Source organism: Theropithecus gelada, chromosome 5 (genome assembly GCF_003255815.1).
Source record: "Theropithecus gelada isolate Dixy chromosome 5, Tgel_1.0, whole genome shotgun sequence".
NCBI classification, from domain to species: Eukaryota; Metazoa; Chordata; class Mammalia; order Primates; family Cercopithecidae; genus Theropithecus; species Theropithecus gelada.
Window position 1 is genome coordinate 92,769,319 of NC_037672.1, and position 22,271 is coordinate 92,791,589.

At 36.2% G+C, this 22,271-nt stretch overlaps 1 protein-coding gene across 3 annotated transcripts in view; it reads right to left on the minus strand.

The window, feature by feature from the left end:
* Nucleotides 1–22,271, minus strand: part of GABRB1 (gamma-aminobutyric acid type A receptor beta1 subunit) — a 397,306-nt gene that overhangs the window by 94,521 nt on the left and 280,514 nt on the right. For all 3 annotated transcript variants that reach the window (XM_025385322.1, XM_025385325.1, XM_025385323.1), the window contains one exon: nucleotides 9,068–9,150. In XM_025385322.1, the coding sequence (XP_025241107.1) occupies nucleotides 9,068–9,150 (83 nt within the window). The remainder of the gene's footprint in view (nucleotides 1–9,067; nucleotides 9,151–22,271) is intronic.

Genomic DNA, 22,271 nt, shown 5'->3' on the forward strand with positions numbered 1-22,271 from the left:
CTTGAGTCTGATAGGTTTTCAGACTGGAGTTATGCTATCAGTTCTGGTTCTCAAGCCTTTGGACTGGGACTGGAAATACACCATCAGTGCTCTAGTTGGCTGACTCACTCTGTAGATCTGGAGATTGTCAGCCTCCATAACTGCATGAGCCAATTCCTTATAATAAATCTCTCTTTCTCTCTTTCTTACTTCTCACTCTGTCTCTCTATCTAGATATATATCTTATCTGTACTTTATCTATCTTTCTCTCTCTCTATATATATGTATTGGTATGTAATATATACTATTATATATGTAATGGTATTGATAGCCATGTATCATATATATGATATCTATAGAAAGAGATAAGATATATATAGATTTTATATATATATCATATACCAATATTTATATGTATATATGTGGGATATATAGAGAGACAGAGAGCGAGAGAGAGAGAAAGGAAATAGTATTGGTAGCCATTTAGAATAGAAAGGCTTCTATTCTAAATATATACATATATTTCTAAATATATATGTTTCTAAAAATATGTAAATATATATTCTTTATATACTCTACATATTCCATATATATGTATATGCTATACATGTCCTATTGGCTTGATTGGCTGTATTTTATATAAAATTATATATTTTATGTTATACATTATATATTTTATTCTATATAAAATACAGCCAATAGGATATGTTTAGCCTACTGGCTCTATTTCTCTGAAGAACTATGAATAACACACTGGGCAACTCTGAACACAGTTTCATCTGCTATATGATAGCACATTAAAACATTCCGAATGTCTGCTATGCCTCCTTACATTTGTCTTACAGATATCTTGTTCTCCTCCTTCTGAATGAAATTACCTTAAAACGGCATTAAGAACTGAACATAATTCTCCAAATGTGACCATTCAAGGGCTAACTTTTATAGAACTACTCATGTCTTATGTCTGAAAACTATGCTTTAAAAATTTTATTTCCAGTTGTTAATATGGTGCTGTACTTAAATAAAACTTAATATTTCACTTCTGCAAACCTCCCATTTTCTCAGAACATTTTCCATATCTAAGCTAGGCCATTTTATCACACTAGGTGGACAGATATTTCTTATCACATGTTATTTTTGTAGACAAGAAAATAGTTTTATTTTGGAAATAATTAAATATGACTATCGCTTTACATTCTGTGCACATGTTTTTACTATCAAGATATTTAAATTAAGACAATGACAATCTTCTGAGAGTTAAACAGATAAATTAAGTGGATAGTTCATTAAATTCAATACATATGACAAGGCCTAGGTTAAAAGTTACCAAACCGGCCGGGCACGGTGGCTCAAGCCTGTAATCCCAGCACTTTGGGAGGCCGAGACGGGCGGATCACGAGGTCAGGAGATCAAGACCATCCTGGCTAACAAGGTGAAACCCCGTCTCTACTAAAAAATACAAAAAATAGCCGGGCGAGGTGGCGGGCGCCTGTAGTCCCAGCTACTCGGGAGGCTGAGGCAGGAGAATGGCGTAAACCCGGGAGGTGGAGCTTGCAGTGAGCTGAGATCCGGCCACTGCACTCCAGCCTGGGCGACAGAGCCAGACCCCGTCTCAAAAAAAAAAAGTTACCAAACCATTTTTTAAAACAAGAAACCAGTATAAAAGTAACCAGGTGTCACTAAGTGTTACCTTTGTCTGAAAACTTCGTGGTAGTGTAAGTAGGAAGAACATAGTTAATGCCTTATGATGAAACAACAACAACAAAAGTCATCGTTTCACTACCCTTACCACCCTTCAAAATTTCTAAAGTAATTTAAATGTTAGATCTTTCCTTATCTGGCTGTTGGTTGACACTTTTATAATTTTTGAAATAGTTTGTTGTTGTTGTTATTGTTGTTGTTGTTGTTTAAGAGATCTTACTCTTTTTTTTTCTATTAAGTGATAGATAGGGTTTCACTGTGTTGCCCAGGCTAGACTCAAACTCCTGGAGTCAAGTGACCCTCCCAGCTCAACCTCCCAGAGAGTGGGGACTACAGGCCCATGCCATCGTGCCCAGCTGAGATGGTCTTAAAACATGAATATAAAATTACACAAATGAAAGATTGTGTGACGTATATAAATGAAATGATATTTTATTGCAAGTAAAAAAATCCTCCTTAAATCTCATCTGAAAAAATTAAACTAGACTTATCTTCTAAAAGTCAAATGACTTGAAAAGTTTGAAGCCAAGAAATTTAGCATACATTCACTACACAAATATTTATTTTCTAGGTTTAATGATTGAATGGTGAGCAAAACAATGATCCCTTCCCTCATAGAAGTTTGTAATCTACAGGGGAAATAAACAACAAGCATAGAAACAAATACTACTATGATATGGATGTCTCAGTTCATTTGGATAGCTATGACAAAATGCCATAAACTGGGTAATTTATGAACAACAGCCATTTATTTATCATAGTTCTATAGACTGGGAAGTCTAAGATCAACGTACTGGCAGATTTTAGTGTCTGGTGAGGGCCCACTTTCTGGTTCATAAATGGTACCTTCCAGCTGTGTCTTCATACGGTGCAAGGGGCAAGGTAGATCTCAGGGCTTCTTTTATAAGAGCACTGCAGTAGTTTTTCCTTATCTTCAGGGGATATATTCCAAGACCCTCAGTAGAAACATGAAATTGCAAATAGTACCAAACCCTACATATACTATGTTTTTTCTATCTGTACATATCTATGATAAAGTTTAATTTGTAAATTAGGCACAGTATGAGATTAACAAAAATTAATAATGAAATAGAACAGTTATAAAAATATAATGTAATAAAAGTTACATGAATGTGATCTCTCTCACTCAAAATATCCTATTGTACTGTCCTCACCCTTCTTCTTTTAATGTGAGATGACACAGTGCCTGTATGATGAGGTAAAATGAGGTGAATGATGTAGGCATTGTGACATAGCTTTTGGTTACCATTGATCTTCTGAAAATATATCAAAGAGAGCGTCATCTGCTTTGGGTGATCCTGGATCATCAAGCCATGATGACATCAGTGGCTGGATGCCAGGAGCAGATGGTATCAATGATATAGGTGGTATAGATAGCATATACATGTGGATACACTGGATAGAGGGATGATTTATGTCCCAGCCAGGACAGAGCAGGATGGTGGGAGATTCCATCATGCTACAATCAAGGGTATAATTTAAAACTGATGAATGTTTATTTCTGGAATTTTCCACTTAATATTTTCAGGCAAAAAGCAAAACTGTAAATAAGTGGGGACTACCGTTATCCCATTCATGAGGACTCTGCTCTCGTGATCTAATCACCTCCAAAAGATACATTCTTAATAGCATTATATTGGGGGTTAGGTTTCAACATACGAATTTTGGCGGGATACAAACTTTCAGACAATAGCAATGGGAAACTAAAAAGAATTTTGAAAGAGAATAACTACTGGTTCCTAACTTAGATTGGAGGAGTCTTAAGAAAGCCTCCTATCAAAGGTGGCATGTGAGATGAGGACTGAAGGATGAGAAGAGGAAGCCGAAAGAACTATGGTTGGGAAAAGCATTTCAGCCAGAAGAAATGAGAAAATTATTATGATGGGATAAGAGAAAATATGGTCTGCCAGAAACAAAGTCTCTGGTGCTGGAGTAATGTATACAGTAAGTAAGGGGAAAATGGTGACAGATGGGATTCAAGATAATGAGGAAGGTCAAGTCACACAAGAGCTTGAAGATCAAGTTAAGAAGAGTGGACAGTTTTACCAGTGTAGTAGGAAGTCTTTGATTTTTTTTTTTTTTTTTTTTTTCTGAGATGGAGTCGCAGGCTGTCCCTCAGGTTGGAGTGCAATGGCGCCATCTTGGCTCATTGCTGCATGTGCCTCCCAGGTTCAAGCAATTCCCCTGCCTCAGCCTCCCGAGTAGCTGGGATTACAGGTGTGTGCTGCCATGCCCTGCTAATTTTTGTATCATTAGTAGAGTCGGGGTTTCACCATGTTGGCCAGGCTAGTCTTGAACTCCTGACCTTGTGATCTGCCTGCCTTGGCATCCCAAATTGTTGGGGTTACAGGCATGAGCCACGGCAACCAGCCTGAATATTTTAAAGCAGAGAAATAATATGATCCAATTTACACCTTGCAAAGATCACTGGGGCTGCTGGGCAGAAATTGGGTTAGAGGGAGTCAAAAGTGAAAGCAAGAAGACTGTAAAAGGCAGCTACAATGATCCAGGTAAAATGTAATGATAGTTTGGAAAAGACTGGTGGCAATAGGGCAGGGGAGAAATGGACAGGCCTGATAAATATTTTGCAGGTAGAATAGATGGTACTTGGCAATAGAACGGATCAGCGGAGTTTGAGAGAAATGGAGCTGTTAACAATCCCAGGATTATGGTCGGATAGTGAGATTAAAGTGACAGAGGGAGAAATTCATTTGAAAGGGAAAAATCAAGAATAAAGTTTTGAGCAAATTGAACTCAAGATGCCTTTGAAACATCAAAACAGACATGCCAAGAAGAGTGCTAGTACATCAATCTGGGGCTCAGAAGAGATCTCAGTTGGGGATATAAATTTGAGAGCCACAGCACAAGATTGAATGTAAAGAGGTCCTTTGTGACCTTTCTGAGAACAGTTTTAGCAGAGGCGGGAGATGGGTAGGCAGGTGCCAGATTGCAGTGGGTTGAGAGGAAGTTGAGGCAATAGACAACAGATATAGATTATCCTTTCAAGTACTTTGGAGAAAAAGAAAGAGATTAGGAAAAAGCTTCAGGGAAATGTGGGGATAGAGTGCAGGTGTTTTAAGATGAGAAGAGTTTTCAACTAGTTTACAAGCTGTGAGAAAAGAGGTAGACAGGGCAGGATTGAGGATCTGAGAGCTCAGGGGTGAGGTGTTTGTATGGACTAAACATAATTTCCAGAGGAGGAAGAAAGAGATGGAATTCTAAGCACAGCAGGCAAGGCTAGCCTAAGAAAGAAATAGAAACACATCTTCCTGTGAAATACAGAGAGCTAACTCAGAATAGTGGTGAAGAATAAGGAAGTTTAAAGAAGATGAGTGAAAACGAGAGATTTCAGGCCTGAAATGGCTTTTTCTTTTATTATTATCATTTTGGTGTGGTGAGGTGACAACATCTACTGTAAATGAGTGGATGAGATTAGAGTCCGGATCTTTTTAAATCTGTACTACCTGATTCCTTCATGATTATTATCCCAAGCCCTTTCCATATCTCCATGAAGCTTGTGGCTATCAAACCTTCACATGATACTGTTATTGATTTCAGATTCCAAATATACTTTAGACTAAATTCTTTGATTGATTTTTCTATATGTCATTGACTCATTTTATAGCATCCTAGGGCTACAGAGCTATTAATCTGCTCCAAGTTCAAGCAAACTTTCAATTTAACAAGTCTCTATGACTTTTTCAATTATACTTGATTAGATGACATCAAGTTAAGCAAAACATCTTTAATTTGTCTCAAAGGACCTAACCAAGGAAAACATTTTGCCAGCCTTGAGATTGTGATGGGAGAACATGCAAACCCGTCAATTTTGTAATGCAGGCAAAGTTTCCACTCTGTTGGTCACAAACATGATTGGTTCAATCTTACATCAGTGGGATGTCTACTTGATCATTCTTATTTCCCAACTGACACTAGAGCCTCTCATTTGTGATTACTTTAAGGCTCAGTATAGTCTTGATACACTGTCAAGTCAGAAAGAGCTGTTTTAGAAGATAACACGTTTTTTGTGAAAAGTTAAAAACTAAATGAATAGAAGCCTATAATCCCAGCACTTTGGGAGGCCGAGACGGGCAGATCACGAGGTCAGGAGATTGAGACGGTAAAACTCCGTCTCTACTAAAAAAATACAAAAAACTAGCCGGGCGAGGTGGAGGACGCCTGTAGTCCCAGCTACTCAGGAGGCTGAGGCAGGAGAATGGCGTAAACCCGGGAGGCGGAGCTTGCAGTGAGCTGAGATCCGGCCACCGCACCCCAGCCTGGGCAACAGAGGGAGACTCCATCTCAAAAAACAAAAAACAACAAACAAACAAACAAACAAAACCTAGATGAATAATCTATTCAGTATTTATTAAAACTTAGCAACATATTGATTATGTACTTAGGTAGAAACAAGCAAAGCTCATTCAAACTCCACATGGGCATATGCTAATTCACTGCTTAAAATTATTATTCTTAACATTTATGAACTCTACATTGGTTTATCTATTGTTAATAGGGATTCATTTTAAGTAAAGTGTTGAAGTTAAATTATGCTGTCATCGGAAGCTTCTTCTTTTTTTAAGGGTAACATCAATAGAATCAAGGCCTGCTTGGTTTCCTGCATCCATAAGCTACCTTCTCCCTGTAGCTGCAATTGTTTGACCCTTGATCTAAAAGCGAAATTCAGCTTCTGGGATCTATACTGAAATTTATCAGGGATAGTTTAGGAAATACAGACCAGTCTTTGGTTGATTCAGCATTTCCAACCTAGCCAAGAGTGTTTCCAGTTAATGCTATACTTCTAATTATTATTATTATTGTTGTTGTTGTTGTTTTGAAGTGGAGTCTCACTGTCTCACTCTGTCACACAGGCTGGAGTGCAGTGGCATGATCACAGCTCACTGCAACCTCTGCTTCCCGGGTTCAAGCAATTCTCCTGTCTCAGCCTACTGAGTAACTGGTACTACAGGTGCATGCCACCACGCCTGGCTACTTTTTGTATTTTTAGTAGAGATGGGTTTTCACCATATTTGCCAGGCTGGTCTCGAACTCCTGACCTCAGGTGATCCACCCTTCTTGGTCTTCTAAAGTGCTGGAATTACAGGCGCGAGCCACCGTGACCAACCTACACTTCTAATTATTGATGGTATGCTCCCTTACTCACCTGTTGATTCAGGATTCCGTGATGAAGAGAAGAACACTTGGGCTTGAATTCTTATTCCATTACTTTTTCACTCCATTACTTTTTTTGCCCTGTGACTCTGGGTAAGTTATTTTACTTCTCTGAGCCTCAAGTATATCATCTCTCAAGTGTTGTTACAAATACTTATGTCACAAAGGTGTTATAAAATACCCAGCTTTAGTTATGCAAATCTTTCTCCTAAGTTCCTGCCTCTTTACACTCCTCATTATTCAAGTTCTTACAGTCAAGAGTTTTTGCTTTGTTTTAGGTAAGTATCTTTGGGGATTGTAGTTCTGTGACCAACTGCTGGATCACGATGATAATTACCATCTTTTCAAATTTGTACATATTAGCTTATTTTAGAGTCTCAGTTACTGTGTTAATCTGTATGTCCAGACAACTAGTTGCATCTTGCTCAACTGCCTCAATGATTGTCATATGTCTGGGTCACCATCTATTACCTGACATCATATTTGATGATTACTTTGGGCTATCTGGGTGCCTGGGCTTCCCCCATCCCTTCCCCACAAAAGTTACATTTAATTTCTGCTTCATTTATAGTTTTGATCCTTATATGTTATATTAAATGGACTTAAAGTCATCTATTTTTAATATGAATAAATAAATCTTCAAACTTAAAGAAAAATGTCAACCTATAATAGAAAAACTCAGTATCCATTGTAAATAAAGTATGCATTTTGGGAGAAAGTGTTGATAATTTTAGAACTTACAATTTAAAACACAGAATCAATTTCAAGTATTTGTCAAAATTCATTGCTCCTTTAAGCAAATGACACAATTCATAAGGTCTTGCAATTTCAAGAGGTTGCTGTATGTTAATATTCTTCAGCAGAAGCCAAGGTAAAAAATCAGAAAGTCAATGGAAGAGTGGTCAAGGGTAAAAAACAACTAATATGTATGGGCAACCCATGAGTTATCCTTCTCTTTCTATATCAGTTCCAAAAGTAATGATTTACTTGGTGAAGTAATGTTCTACCTTATTTATAAAGTGTTATTAGCTATTAGTATAAGATTGAGCTTACATAGTTCATTCCTATGGTTTGAATATGGTCATTTTTGGTATCTGAACCAAAAGTTACCATCAATACTTTATATATATAAACACCTTTCAATACCTAGTAACTTCTTTATATAATGAGATTTAAAATTAGAATATTTATTAGAGAATTATTCATGAATTTTCTTGTTCATTCTAGGTTTTGGTGGTAGTAGGTCAATGTCTATATTTAAACTTGTAATTACATCTACATTAACACCTTCATCTATTTCTATGTATACAGTGGAACTAGAAGGTTAATGTAATTGCTTCGTGATGAGACACTGGGGAAATACATTCATTCTTCAACAATACTATAGAATGACCTAGAATTTTCCCATTTTCCTTTACTTTCTTAATGTTTACATCTAGAAAGCATTTTAGATGATCTAAATAAACATCTGTCAATTTCTAACATTACATTAAGTGGTACTATAATAATGGTCTGATTAGCTACTGGACTTTTTTGCACCTCTGAAAACCAAGAAATGGCTTAGCTTTGGTGTTCACAATTAATGCTCTCAAATACCTACAGGCTGATGGCTGAGAAATAATCACAAAAAGATAGTCAGATTAAATCTTCATAGCTGAAATATTTGAATTGTTAAGAAAGCAATCAGTGAAAAAGCAGCCCAAGAGGACAAACTAAAATTAGTCACTAGACTTAAAAAACATTAAGTCTTTGGTGCAAAGCATAAGTCTCATGAGTGTAATTTATCATCTTTTTCTTTTCATGAGGAAAGACACATTATTCACACAAGACACTAACATATGTTTTTCTAAAAGACAATTTACAATAGTTTAGGTCAAAACAATCTCACAAACTCTTTTCATATTAAAATATCTTTCCTTTCTTATTAATCCAGCTTGGATATTGGAAGACTTCGGGAGAAACTACACTCTGAGAAGGAGAAAGTATGAGTTTATAAACTGTTGATCTAAAATAAGTGAACTTTCCCTAATTGTTCAAAACAATAACTTCATTGAGCCACCAATATAAACCCTTTGAAAACTTGTCAGACAAATGCAGCCTAAAAATCCTGGTACTAATTAACTCAGTGAGAAGTTGAATTCCATTGGGTCAAAGAAGCATCCCTCCTTTTCATGCCCCTGTCCAAGTAACTCACAACTTTCAATCTCCAGGGTGCAGTTCTGCTCATCCAGTGGATATCTTCGAAGATCCATCATACATGCAGCTGTGGTTGTGATTCTGATAGAGTGGAGAGATAAAAAAGAAAACATTACAAAAGTGATGACATTTCATTTCCAGGCTTCCTAGCCCCAAATCATGTTTACCAGTTGGTAGAAACAAGGCATCAAAATTTTATGAGATTTTAAGGAACTATTATGAATAATTATATGTCAACAAATTGGATAATCTAGATGAACAAGTGGAAATGGATAAATTTCTAGAAACATACAACCTACCCAAACTGTGTCAATAAAAAACAGAAATCTGAACAAACCAATAACAAACAAGGAGAGTGAATCAGTAATCAAAAAATTTCCAACAAAGAAAAGCCCAGGGCCAGATGGTTCATGGATGAGAAATAATCATGAACATTCAGAGAAGAACTAACACTAACCTTTCTTAAACTGTACCACAAAATAGAATAGGGAAAACTGCCAAATTCATTTAATGAGGCCAGCTTCACTCTAATTCCAAAGCTAGACAGACAATACAAGAAATTAATAGTACAGGCCAATATCCCTAATGGAATTAGATGCAAACATTCTCAATAAAATACTAGCAAATAAAATTCAACAGCATATCAAAAGGATCATACACCATGACCAAGTGGGATTTATTACTGGGATGCTAGGATGGATATGCAACAATCAACAACATATACAAATCAATCAATGTGATACAACATAATAAAATAAAAAGCACATGATCATCTCAATAAATGCAGAAAAATTAAAGCTTTCCCCCTAAGATCTGGAAGAAAACAAGAGTGGTCACTCTTGGCCCTGCTAGTCAACATGGTACTGAACTCTCAGCTAGAGCAATCAGCAAGAAAATTAAATAAAAGCTATCCAAATCACAATAAATAAATAAAATTATCTCTTTTTGCAGATGACATAATTATGTATGTAGAAAATTCTATAGACGCCATGAAAACTATTAGAACTAATAAATTCAATAAAATTACAGGGTGCAAAATCAACACACAAAAATCAGTGGCATTTTTATATACTAATAACAAACTCTCCAAAAGGTAAATTAAGAGAACAACTTCATTTACATTAACAACAACAACAAAGTACCTAGGAATTACCTTAACTAAAGAGAAAAAAGACCTGTACATTGAAAATTATAAAACATTGATGAAGGAAGTTTAAAAAGACAAATATATAGAAAGACATTCCATGTTCATGTCTTGGAAGAATAATATTGTCAAAATGTTCATACTACCTCCCCAAAACCATCTTACACATTCAAAAATCCAGATGGTACTTTTTACAGAAATAGAAGAAATAATCATAAAATTTATATGGAATCATGAAAGACTCTGCCTAGTCAAAGTCATCTGAAGCAAGATAAAAAACCTTCTAATTTATTTTTCCATTCACAGTGTACAAGGGTTCTTTTCCCTCTCCACACTCTTGCTAACGCTTTTGTCTTTTGTCTTTTTACCAATAGCCATCCTAACAGGTATGAGGTGGTATTTCATTGTGGGTATGATTTGCATTTTTCTGATGATTTAGTGTTGAGCACTATTTCATATGCCTGTTGTCCATCTGAATTTCTTCTTTTGAGAAGTTCTGTTTAGGTTCTTTGCTCATTTTTAAATTATTTATATTTTGTTATTGAATTGTATGTGATTTTTTATATGTGTTGGATATTAACACTTATCAGTATATGATTTGCAAATATTTTTCCCTATTCCATAGGTTGCCTTTTCATTTTGTTTATTGTTTCCTTTGCTGCATATAAGCTTTTTAGTTTGATGTATCCCACTTACCTGTTTTTGCTTTTATTGTCTGGACTTTTGGTATAATATTTAAAAAATTATTGCTAAGACTAATGTCAAGAAGGTTTTTCCTTATGTTTTCTGCTAGTTGTTTTACAGTTTCAATATTTATGTTTAAGGATTTAATCCATTTTGAGTTGATTTTCATGTATGGCATGAGATAGGGATCAAATTTATTTATTTGTTTATTTTGCATGTGGATATCCAGTTTTTCAAACACCATTTGTCAAAAAGACTGTCTTTTCCCCATTGTGTGCCCCTGGCACCTTTGCTGAAGATCAGTTGACCACAAGTGTATGTATTTATTTCTGGTTTCTCTATTCTGTTCCATTGGCCTATATGTCTGTATTTGTGCCATTACCATAGTGTTTTGATCAGAATATATTTGTATTACAATGTGAAGTCAAGTAGTGTAATGCCCCAGCTTTCATCCCAAGACCTATTGATTATGATATTGGCTCTAGATTTTTCATATACAGTTTTGATTATGTTAAGGAAAGTTCCTTTTATACCTATTTTGTTGAGAGCTTTTGCCACAAAAGATGTTGCATTTTGTCAAATGCTTTTCTACATCTATTGATATCCTTATGTAGTCTTTATCCATCATTCTGCTAATGTGGTATATAGCATTGATTAATTCACATATGGTGAACCATCCTTGCATCCCAGTAACAAATCCCTCTTGGTCATTGAATATAATCCTTTTAATGTGCTATTGAATTTAGCTTGCTAATATTTTATTGAGGATTACATTACTTTCTTTTTTTTTGTTTGTTTGTTTTTTTGTTTGTTTTTTCTTCTTTTTTTAAAAAAATTTATTTATTATTATTATACTTTAAGTTGTAGGGTACATGTGCATAACGTGCAGGTTTGTTACATATGTATACTTGTGCCATGTTGGTGTGCTGCACCCATCAACTCGTCATTTACATCAGGTATAACTCCCAATGCAATCCCTCCCCCCTTCCCCCTCCCTGTGATAGTGGCACATATACACCATGGAATACTATGCAGCCATAAAAAAGGATGAGTTTGTGTCCTTTGTAGGGACATGGATGCAGCTGGAAACCATCATTCTTAGCAAACTATCACAAGAACAGAAAACCAAACACCGCATGTTCTCACTCATAGGTGGGAACTGAACAATGAGATCACTTGGACTCAGGAAGAGGATTACATTACTTTCATAAATAATGTAGCAAATTTATAATTTGCAATAGCCATATTTCAATAATATCCCAATAAAGCTATTAAAATATTTTGTGACTAAAAATTTTAAAGATAGGCAGATTTAGTTTGAGTCTTAACTTTGTTGCCCACAAGTGGCGTGAGTTTGCATTAATTAAGTTATCTCCTTGCAACTCAGTCCTCTCATTAATCAAAGCACCTACTACAGAGCATTGCTGTGAGAATTAAAAGAGATAATGTGTGCAAAGCTTTTAGCCCAGTGCCCCATACTTAAGAAGTGCTCTCCAAATGATGATCATTATTATAGCTGTTATTATCTCATGACCCTTTCTATTTTTATTATCACCTTAGCAATGTCTGTGCTACTATCTGCAGAATTTGTGAATGGGAGGAATCTACATTATACATAAAAAGCTTATCTTCCTCTCTTGCTACAACTAAATACGACATCATCATCATCAACAACAACAACAACGAAACCAGCCTTCTGTGACTTAAGGTGCTTCACACTTCCCACTGTTAGAGAGATTTGTCAGATTTGTCTCTGAAGCTCTGGTCCACTTATATTCCACAGGTAGCATATAACCAAGGAAGAAACACTATCCTAGGATGAGAGTTAATACCATATTCACCACCTCCAGTTGAGCTTTTGTGTTTATTCAAACTCAAGTACTCTAACTCTACATATCCTATCTGGACTTCATTATCTCTCCATTTTCTCTTACCTGGGATGTTTTTCTGTTCAGTGAAGTCTGAGAGTAACTAAAATTCAGATGGTGAGTCCACATTTACAACCTTTCGATTCACTTTTGAATGACAAAGAACTTTTAAAAATGTAACGGTCCTCCCCATAAAGTGTAATCATACGTTAAACAACACAAAAATTCAAATTAAATGATGTTTCTTTTTTATCTTAATCTCCAGGAGCTACAATTTGAAATTTTCTTAAAATACTCTATGTAAATAGAAGCACAGCTGTGTCTTCTTAGGGAGAAAACCTCTTAAGACAGTAGCCTACAACACACACTACTCTGCACTTTGCTTATTTTCTTTAACAATGCATCATGAATTTGCTTCTGCATTAATAAATAATAAGCTCTTTTTAAAAATTTACTACAATTGTGTGGAAATGTAATAATGTATTTTCTAATCATTCTTTTGTGGGCATTTGTGTTCCATTTTATTTTTTCAAATGAAAGGGCGCTGAATATACTGTAGTACTTTATGTACACAGCATATGTACTGTACTACAGTAAACTGTATAAGTGTGTATATACATACACACACTGATATATTCACATGTGTATATATATATATGCATACTCTCTATCTATCTAGCTATCCATCTCCGTGGATTTTTGAGGTTCCAAGGTGAGTTATTGCTTTGGTCATTCGTGCTAAACTATCAGCAATAAAGGCTTCTTTTCCTTAAAGGAAAAGGAAAAACCCTATCTTTTTCCAATTTTCCTTTGGCTTTCACTATGAAAGAAGAAAATTCACAGAGGATACCTTTTGAAGCCTTTTGATACTTTTTCATAGACAGGACATTGGTCAATTTATTTGAATTTATAATAACAAATTTACTTGAATTTATTTAAGCATTACTTCAAAGCAAAAGGAATTTTCAAGTTTAATTAAAAATTTTTTTTTCAAAATGTTTTACAAAACACTATGCTTTTCATTCCCCTGATCATATGGGTTAATTAATGTATTCACTTAACAATACATCATGAATATCTTTTGTTGTCTAAAAACACAGTTCTGCAACATTCTTTTTTTAGTCTCATAGTGATTCGAACACCCTAAACAAAAAAACCACAATAAATATTAAAAATGCATTTATCTACTATTCTCCTTTACCATATTTTTTGTTTAACAGCTTCTTATGAATTCAAAAACTGTCAAGAGGGGAACATTCTCTCGGAATTACTAAAATATGGCAAGTCCTATGATTCTACAACTTAGCTGATGCTTTTCAGTCAGAGATGATTTTGCCTCACTGGGGACATTTGGAAATATATCTGGACCTAAAAGTTTGAAACTGGAATCTAGTGAATGGAGCCCAGAGATGCTGTTAAACATCCTACCATGCATAGGACAGTCCCCAACAACAGAGACTTAGCTTTTCTAAACTGTCAGTAGTGCCAAGGTTAAGAAATCCTGCTACAATGATGGTTTACAAATTTGATAAGGAACCTCAGTATGTAAAGTACAAATGAAATAAATAAAAACCATATTTTGTTAATATAAAATCACCTTATAAGTTCCAATGTTGATCCATTTTAATGGACTCACACTTCTAAAAGCAGGGATTATGATGAGAATTATGGTTTTAAGCCTCTCTCATTACCAATTTATCTTTTGTTGCATTTTATTTATACAGCATTGAGAAAATTCTTATAAATAGTGAAGTACTTGCTTCTAGATTCTTAAATAACCAAGCAAAGGCTACCCTGAATTGGGAAAACAGCAACAACAACAGCCCCAATCCCTGTGCCAAGAAACCACCTTTATAGTCAATGACACCATTGTAATTAGTTTAGGAACATCCATAAATAGTTGGTCTCTAGAAGTACTTAATGATAGATTAAAGGCAAGCTTTACGTGGTGCTCAATGCTCTGCATAATTTAACCTGGCAGCACAAGTTAATATAGTGATCTTGAATGTGTTAACATGGGGCATTCTTATATTTATTGCAACATATTCACAATAGCCAAATATGGAATCAACCTAAGTGCCTATCAACAGATGAATGGAGAAAGAAAATGTGGTAGATATGGACAATTGGGTATTAGTCAGCCGTAAAAATGAAATCCTGTCATATGCAGCAACATGGGTGGCACTGGAGGCCATTATGTTAATTGAAGTAAGCAAAGCACAGAAATACTAATATTGCATGTTCTAATGCACATGTGAGAGCTAAAAAAGATGGATCTCAACATAGAATGTAAACTGGTAGTTATCAAAGACCAAGAAAAGGGAGTGATGAAAGGAAATATAAGCATATAGTATATTAATTACCACTGAACTATACATTTAAAGTGGTAAAGATGGTAAATTATATATGTATATTTTACCTCAATAGAAAAAGCAACTAAGACATTTAAAAAAGTAACATAGGACAGGTGACAGTGTAATGCTTCTTATTACAGTTTAAAATATTTATTATATATATTTTTAAGTTTTATTTTAGGTTCATGGGTACATATACAGGTTTGATATACAGGTAGATTATATGTTACAGGGATTTGGTGTACAGACTATTTCACCACCCAGGTGATAGTCATAGTATCCAATAGGTAGTTTTTCGATCCTCACCTTCCTCCTTCCCTCCACCCTCAAGTATGCCTCAGTGATTGTTGTTCCCTTCTTTGTGTCCATATATATTAATATTTAATGTTTAGCTCCCACTTATAAGTGAGAACATGTGGTGTTTGGTTTTCTGTTCCTGTGTTAGTTCACTTAGGCTGCCACCTCCATCCATGTTGCTGCAAAGCACATGATCTCATTCTTTTTTATGGTTTTGCAGTATTCTGTGGTGTATATGTGTCACATTTTCTTTATCCAGTCTACTGTTAATGGCCACTTAGGTTGACTCCATGCCTTTGCTATTATGAATAATACTGAGATGAACATATGTGTGTATGTGTCTTTATGGTACAATGGTTTATATTCCTTTTGGTATATACTCAACAAGGGAATTGCTGAGTCAAATGGTAATTTTGTTTTGAGTTGTTTGAGAAATCACCAAACTGCTTTTCATAATGGCTGGACTAATTTACATTTCACCAGCAGTGTATAAGTTTTCCTTTTTCTCTGCAACCTCACCAGCATCTCATATTATTTTACTTTCTAATAATAGCCATTCTGGCTGGTGTGAGATGGTATCGCATTGTGGTTTTATATGCACTTTTAATGATTAGTGATGTTGAGCATTTTTTATATGCTTGTTGGATGCATGTATGTCTTCTTTTGTAAAGTGTCTGTTCATGTTCTTTGCCTACTTTTTAAGGGCTTTGTTCATTTTTTGCTTGTTGATTTCTTTAAGTTCTTTATATATTCCGGATATTAAACCTTTGTCAGATGTGTAGTTTGCAAAATTTTTCTCCCATTCTGTGGGTTGTCTGTTTGTTCTGTTTATGAACAACTTTCTAATGATGTTTTACTGCGCAGAAGCTCTTTAGTTTAATTAGGTCCCATTTGTCAATTTTTGTTTTTGTTGCAATTGCTTTTGCTGTCTTCGTCTTGAAATCTTTGCCAGATCCTCTGTCCAGAATGGTATTTCTGAGGTTAACTTCCATTTTTTTTTTTTTTTTTTTTGAGACAGAGTCTCTCTCAGTCGTCCAGGCTGGAGTGCCGTGGCTCGATCTCGGCTCACTGCAAGCTCTGCCTCCTGAGTTCACGCCATTCTCCTGCCTCAGCCTCTGGAGTAGCTGGGACTACAGGCGCCCACCACCACACCCAGCTAATTTTTTGCATTTTTTTTTTTTTTTAGTAGAGACGGGGTTTCACTGTGTTAGCTAGGATGGTCGTGATCTCCTGACCTCGTGATCCGCCCGCCTCGGCCTCCCAAAGTGCTGGGATTACAGGCGTGAGCCACCAAGCCCGGCCGTTTTTTTGTGTTTTTTTTTTTGTTTGTTTGTTTGGTTGGGTTTTTTTTGACATCTAAATCTTTAACCCCTCTTGAGTTGGATGGCCCCACACATGATTTTCTAAAGCATGATTCTAGAAAAGATGTGATTATAAGGCATCCTGATATCCTGTTTAAATGTGGATGAAAAATATGAACTATAGTGTAAGGAAGCAGTCTAATTTCAATCTTCTGAATATGGTTAGCCAGTCATCTCAGAATCATTTATGGAATAGAGAGTCCTTTCCCCATTGCTTGTTTTTGTCAACTTTGTCAAGCATCGGATTGTTGTAGGTGTGCAGCAAAAAATAATTATAATAGTTTTAAATAAAATTAGAATCCAACATTTGTGGCGCCATTAAAGAAAAAGCCTTAGGGATACTTGAGAGTATTATTTGAGCACCATTGGTCAGCACATCTCACTTTATTTAGTCCATTTTCAGGAAAAATGTCATCTGGTTAGTTAACCACTCCATTATTAAATCAGGACATGCATTGAAATATAATATTGGCTGTATGAATGTCTTCTTTTGAGAAATGTCTGTTCATATCCTTTGCCCACTTTTTGATGGGGTTATTTGTTTTTTTCTTGTAAATTTGTTTGAGTTCTTTGTAGGTTCTGGATATTAGCCCTTTGTCAGATGAGTAGATTGTAAAAATTTTCCCCCATTCTGTAGGTTGCCTGTTCACTCTGATGGTAGTTTCTTTTGCTGTGCAGAAGCTCTTTAGTTTAATGAGATCCCATTTGTCAATTTTGGCTTTTGCTGCCGTTGCTTTTGGTGTTTTAGACATGAAGTCTTTGCCCATGCCTATGTCCTGAATGGTACTACCTAGGTTTTCCTCCAGGGTTTTTACGGTATTAGGTCTAACATTTAAGTCTCTAATCCATCTTGAATTAATTTTCGTATAAGGAGTAAGGAAAGGATCCAGTTTTGAAAAAATGCTCATCATCACTGGCCATCAGAGAAATGCAAATCAAAACCACAATGAGATACCATCTCACACCAGTTAGAATGGCGATCATTAAAAAGTCAGGAAACAACAGGTGCTGGAGAGGATGTGGAGAAATAGGAACACTTTTACACTGTTGGTGGGATTGTCAACTAGTTCAACCATTATGGAAAACAGTATGGCAATTCCTCAAGGATCTAGAACTAGATGTACCATATGACCCAGCCATCCCATTACTGGGTATATACCCAAAGGATTATAAATCATGCTGCTATAAAGACACATGCACACATATGTTTATTGCGGCAATATTCACAATAGCAAAGACTTGGAATCAACCCAAATGTCCATCACTGGCAGACTGGATTAAGAAAATGTGGCACATATACACCATGGAATACTATGCAGCCATAAAAAAGGATGAGTTTGTGTCCTTTGTAGGGACATGGATGCAGCTGGAAACCATCACTCTCAGCAAACTATCACAAGAACAGAAAACCGAACACCGCATGTTCTCACTCATAGGTGGGAACTGAACAATGAGATCACTTGGACTCGGGAAGGGGAACATCACACACCGGGGCCTATCATGGGGAGTGGGGAGTGGGGAGGGATTGCATTGGGAGTTATACCTGATGTAAATGACGAGTTGATGGGTGCTGACGAGTTGATGGGTGCAGCACAGCAACATGGCACAAGTATACATATGTAACAAACCTGCACGTTATGCACATGTACCCTAGAACTTAATAATAATAAAAAATAAAAATAAAAAAAGAAATATAATATTGAACCATTGATTCAGAGTTGTGAATTATAATAGCTTTTACAAAGTAGTTTACATAGCCAATGTAGCATTGTCTATAAAATACCTAGTTAATGTCTTGTGTGTGGGTACTTAGAGTTGTGAGTAATTTTTTTAAAAACCCAACTTTTAGGAAGCATAACTGAATTTACTGTTGCTAGCCATTATGATCGATCTATTCAACAATCAATAGTTATAAGGAATATAAGTGATATCACCTAGGGAACTATATGTCACACCAAGACTTGACTATAACTCATTGTTTTTTAAACTATGATCTCCTGGGCCAATTGACTTTTATTCCTCTAAATCCCAATGTAATATTAAAGAGAATTGAGTAATCATCACAACTTAGCAAGATAAGAAATCAATAGCTCTAAGAACTTACTCTCAAGAAGTCATCTGGTTTCCCTTGGAAAGTACTGAAACAACTTCCATCTTGGGATATATATGTTCCAAATTTCAGACTCACAGGAGGATTTCACTGTTCTAACTTGCATTAGGTACCAACTCTCCCACAACTATTGAGTATGGGTTGGAGGACAGCACGAATACACAAATACAAATATGTTCACCAAAGACCCACAGGGCCCTCTGAGAAGGGAGGAATTATTGAGACTCAGACAGGTACTCCCACACAAGCACATACTCATGAATCTATGTTAGGCTATAGAAATCTGTGCAACAGAGTGTTGAACTCTGCTGATTTAAGAGTTTGGCATTTCTACATTTTGTAATGCTTATGGTTAAGTGAGCTGAGTGTATGAGCTCTTTGTGAGAAAAGAATGCTCAGCAAGAATTCCCCAGATCATCAACAAAAAGGGAGATGTCCCTCGGCAGAGTTCTGTTCAGCTCTCCTGTCTTCTGGGTGAGAAGGAACAATGAGTATCTCTAAGAATGATTGCTCTTGTATTTCCATTTGTTCTCCTTGCCCAGTATGACTGCTTCACAGTTGTTAGTCACTTCTACCATTAGTTAACACATCCACATGGAAAAGTACTCACACTGTGGCTGAAGCTGGTTGATTATTATAAATCTTCTATCGAGTCAAAGTTGCCAAATATTAGATTACAAAAATCAATAGACTAAGGGCTTCAAGATTGAATTGTTCATTCTGTCTTTAGCTTTTCAAACTCAAGATTTTCATTCTGGTGTGTGAAAATATTTTTATTGGTGGATAGCAAATGAAAGTATAGGAGGGTAAAACCAGCTAAAGGCAAAAGCATTAACTGACTGTTCTTCTGCAGAGAGATTTCCCAGAGGTAGATTCATGAGAGTGTAACATTCATCTGTCTTCTTTCAAAGACATTTAGAATGGATTACATTATCATCCAATTTATCGACATTTTGAAAGTTAGATCAGAACACTATAATAGGCTGTTAGTTAGAAACTGTGGCCTCATGATACTTTAGAATGAACAGAAATCATGTCACTATAGTATTCATTTATTAAGGTTTATGCTGCATGGTCGTTGGCCTTAGGAGTCATTGTAATAGCAAATCATTTATATTTAATGTCTGAAAGTGGCATGATTCTAATTGCTGACAAAACATAATCCAAAAGCCTTGGCCCATAAGTTTCTTGAAACCTAGGTTTATACACACACACACAAATACACACGTGTGCACACATATAGACATGGAGAGGGTACATTTGCAAATAGCAATGTGAACTTAAATTAACAAATTATGTATGCTCAGTTGAGGTTTCCCTATAATCATCAATTTTATCAGGAAGAACTCCCAAGTTTTAAACCCAATCTCTGTATAACATAATTGTACAGTTTAATAGAATCTGTATGAAAGAAAAACGTGAATGAAAATTCCCTAAAAATGCTGAACCCTATTAATACCCCTAATATTGGTGAAATTGAGAGTTAGTAGCAGTTATAAGATTGATATCAGTATCACTCAATAGAGTGTTTGAAGAATGGCTTGTTTAGCCTCTTAGATACACCTTTAATTCATGTTAGTTACTTTACACAAAGAAACTGATGAGAGAAGATGGATGGGTTAGTCTAAGTTATGACTAATGAGTACATAGATTTTTTTTTTTTTTGCAGTTAATACTTGTTAACTGCTCAGTGCAATAGGGTGAAAAGAATTTGCATTATCTTCATAGTTGTGACAGGTTTTATTAGGTAGGAGTTTAGCTAGTCTGTTTAGAAAAATACATTGGTATTTGAAGGTGAAATCCCAGGAGTGTGAGACATAAATGATAAGGAAACCAAAGGAGATAAACCGTTTTGTGAGATTTAAGAGATTTAGGTGTGAGGAAGCAAAACATTGGAGTAGTAAAAAACTTTAAAGAACAGCCATATTGATATTTAATTTTAAAATTTTTGCTGTACAATAATAGTACATTTTCTGTATTTGCTCAAAGCCTGATACACACCAAGCATGCCTGTATGTGTGCACACACATACACACACACACACACACAAGCCTTGGGTAAATGTTTTATTTTTATACTTGGAATACTGGGAAGGGGCTGAATTCCTTATCCTGACAGCATTATTGGAACAGTATTCTACAAATTGAAGCAATTCAAAGCCAGAAATTACATAAGCCCTTTGAGAAGCCTCAGCAGTCTCGGGGAGGGCATTGGCCTCCTACAAATAATGGATTGCAGGTTCAGGCTACTCTTACCTAGATCTAAAGAGGCAGCGTTACTTTGGCTAGTATTATGTTAGAATCCTAGATGACAGGCACTGTGCTAAGCACCTTACATACAGTATTAGTTTCCTCTTGCTGCTGTAACAAGCTACCGCAAACGTAGTGGCTTAAAACAACACAAATTTATTCACTCACAGTTCTGGAGATCAGAAGTCTTAAAATCAAGGTGTTAGCAGGGCTGTGTTCCTCCTGGAGACTCCAAGGAAGAACTTATTTCTTTGCCTTTTTCTGCTTCTAGGGGGCATTTGCATTCCTTGACTTATGGACCCGTCCTCCATCTTTAAAGTACATCTCACTCTCCTGCTTTCCTTTCATAAGGACCCTTGTGATTACACTGGCCCCACTAAGACATTCCAGGAAAATCAACTTTTTTTTTTTTTTTTTGAGACAGAGTCTCGCTCTGTTATCCAGGCTGGAATGCAGTGGCACAAGCTCTGCTCACGGCATCCTCCCTCTCCCAGCTTCAAGAGATTCTCCTGCTTCAGGCTCCCCAGTAGCTGGGATTATAGGCAAGCATCACCATGCTCAGTAATTTTTTTTTTTTTTTTTGTATTTTTAGTAGAGACAGGGTTTCACCATGTTGGCCAGGCTGGTCTTGAACTCCTGACCTCAAATGATCCACCCCACCTTGACCTCCCAGAGTGCTGGGATTACAGGCGTCAGCTACCACATCCTGTGGACTTTATCTTTTTTATTATTTTCCTTTTTTTTTTTTTTTTTTGACACAGAGTCGCTCTCTGTTACCCAGGCTGGAGTGCAGTGGCGTGATCTCAGCTCACTGCAACCTCTGCCTCCCAGGTTCAAGCTATTCTCCTGCCTCAGCCTCCCGAGTAGCTAGGACTACAGGCACCCACCACCACACCCAGCTAATTTTTGTATTTTTAGTAGAGATGGGGTTTCAGCATGTTGGCCAGACTGGGCTTGACCTCCTGGTCTCTCACCTCAGTCTCCCAAAGTGCTGGGATTACAGGCATGAGCCACTGTGCTCAGCCAGAGACCTTATCTTAGTGACATCTGCAAAGCCCCTTTTGCCATGAGAAATAGCATATTTACAGGTCCAGAGAATTAGGATATGGACATCTTTGGAGGAGAAAGCATTATT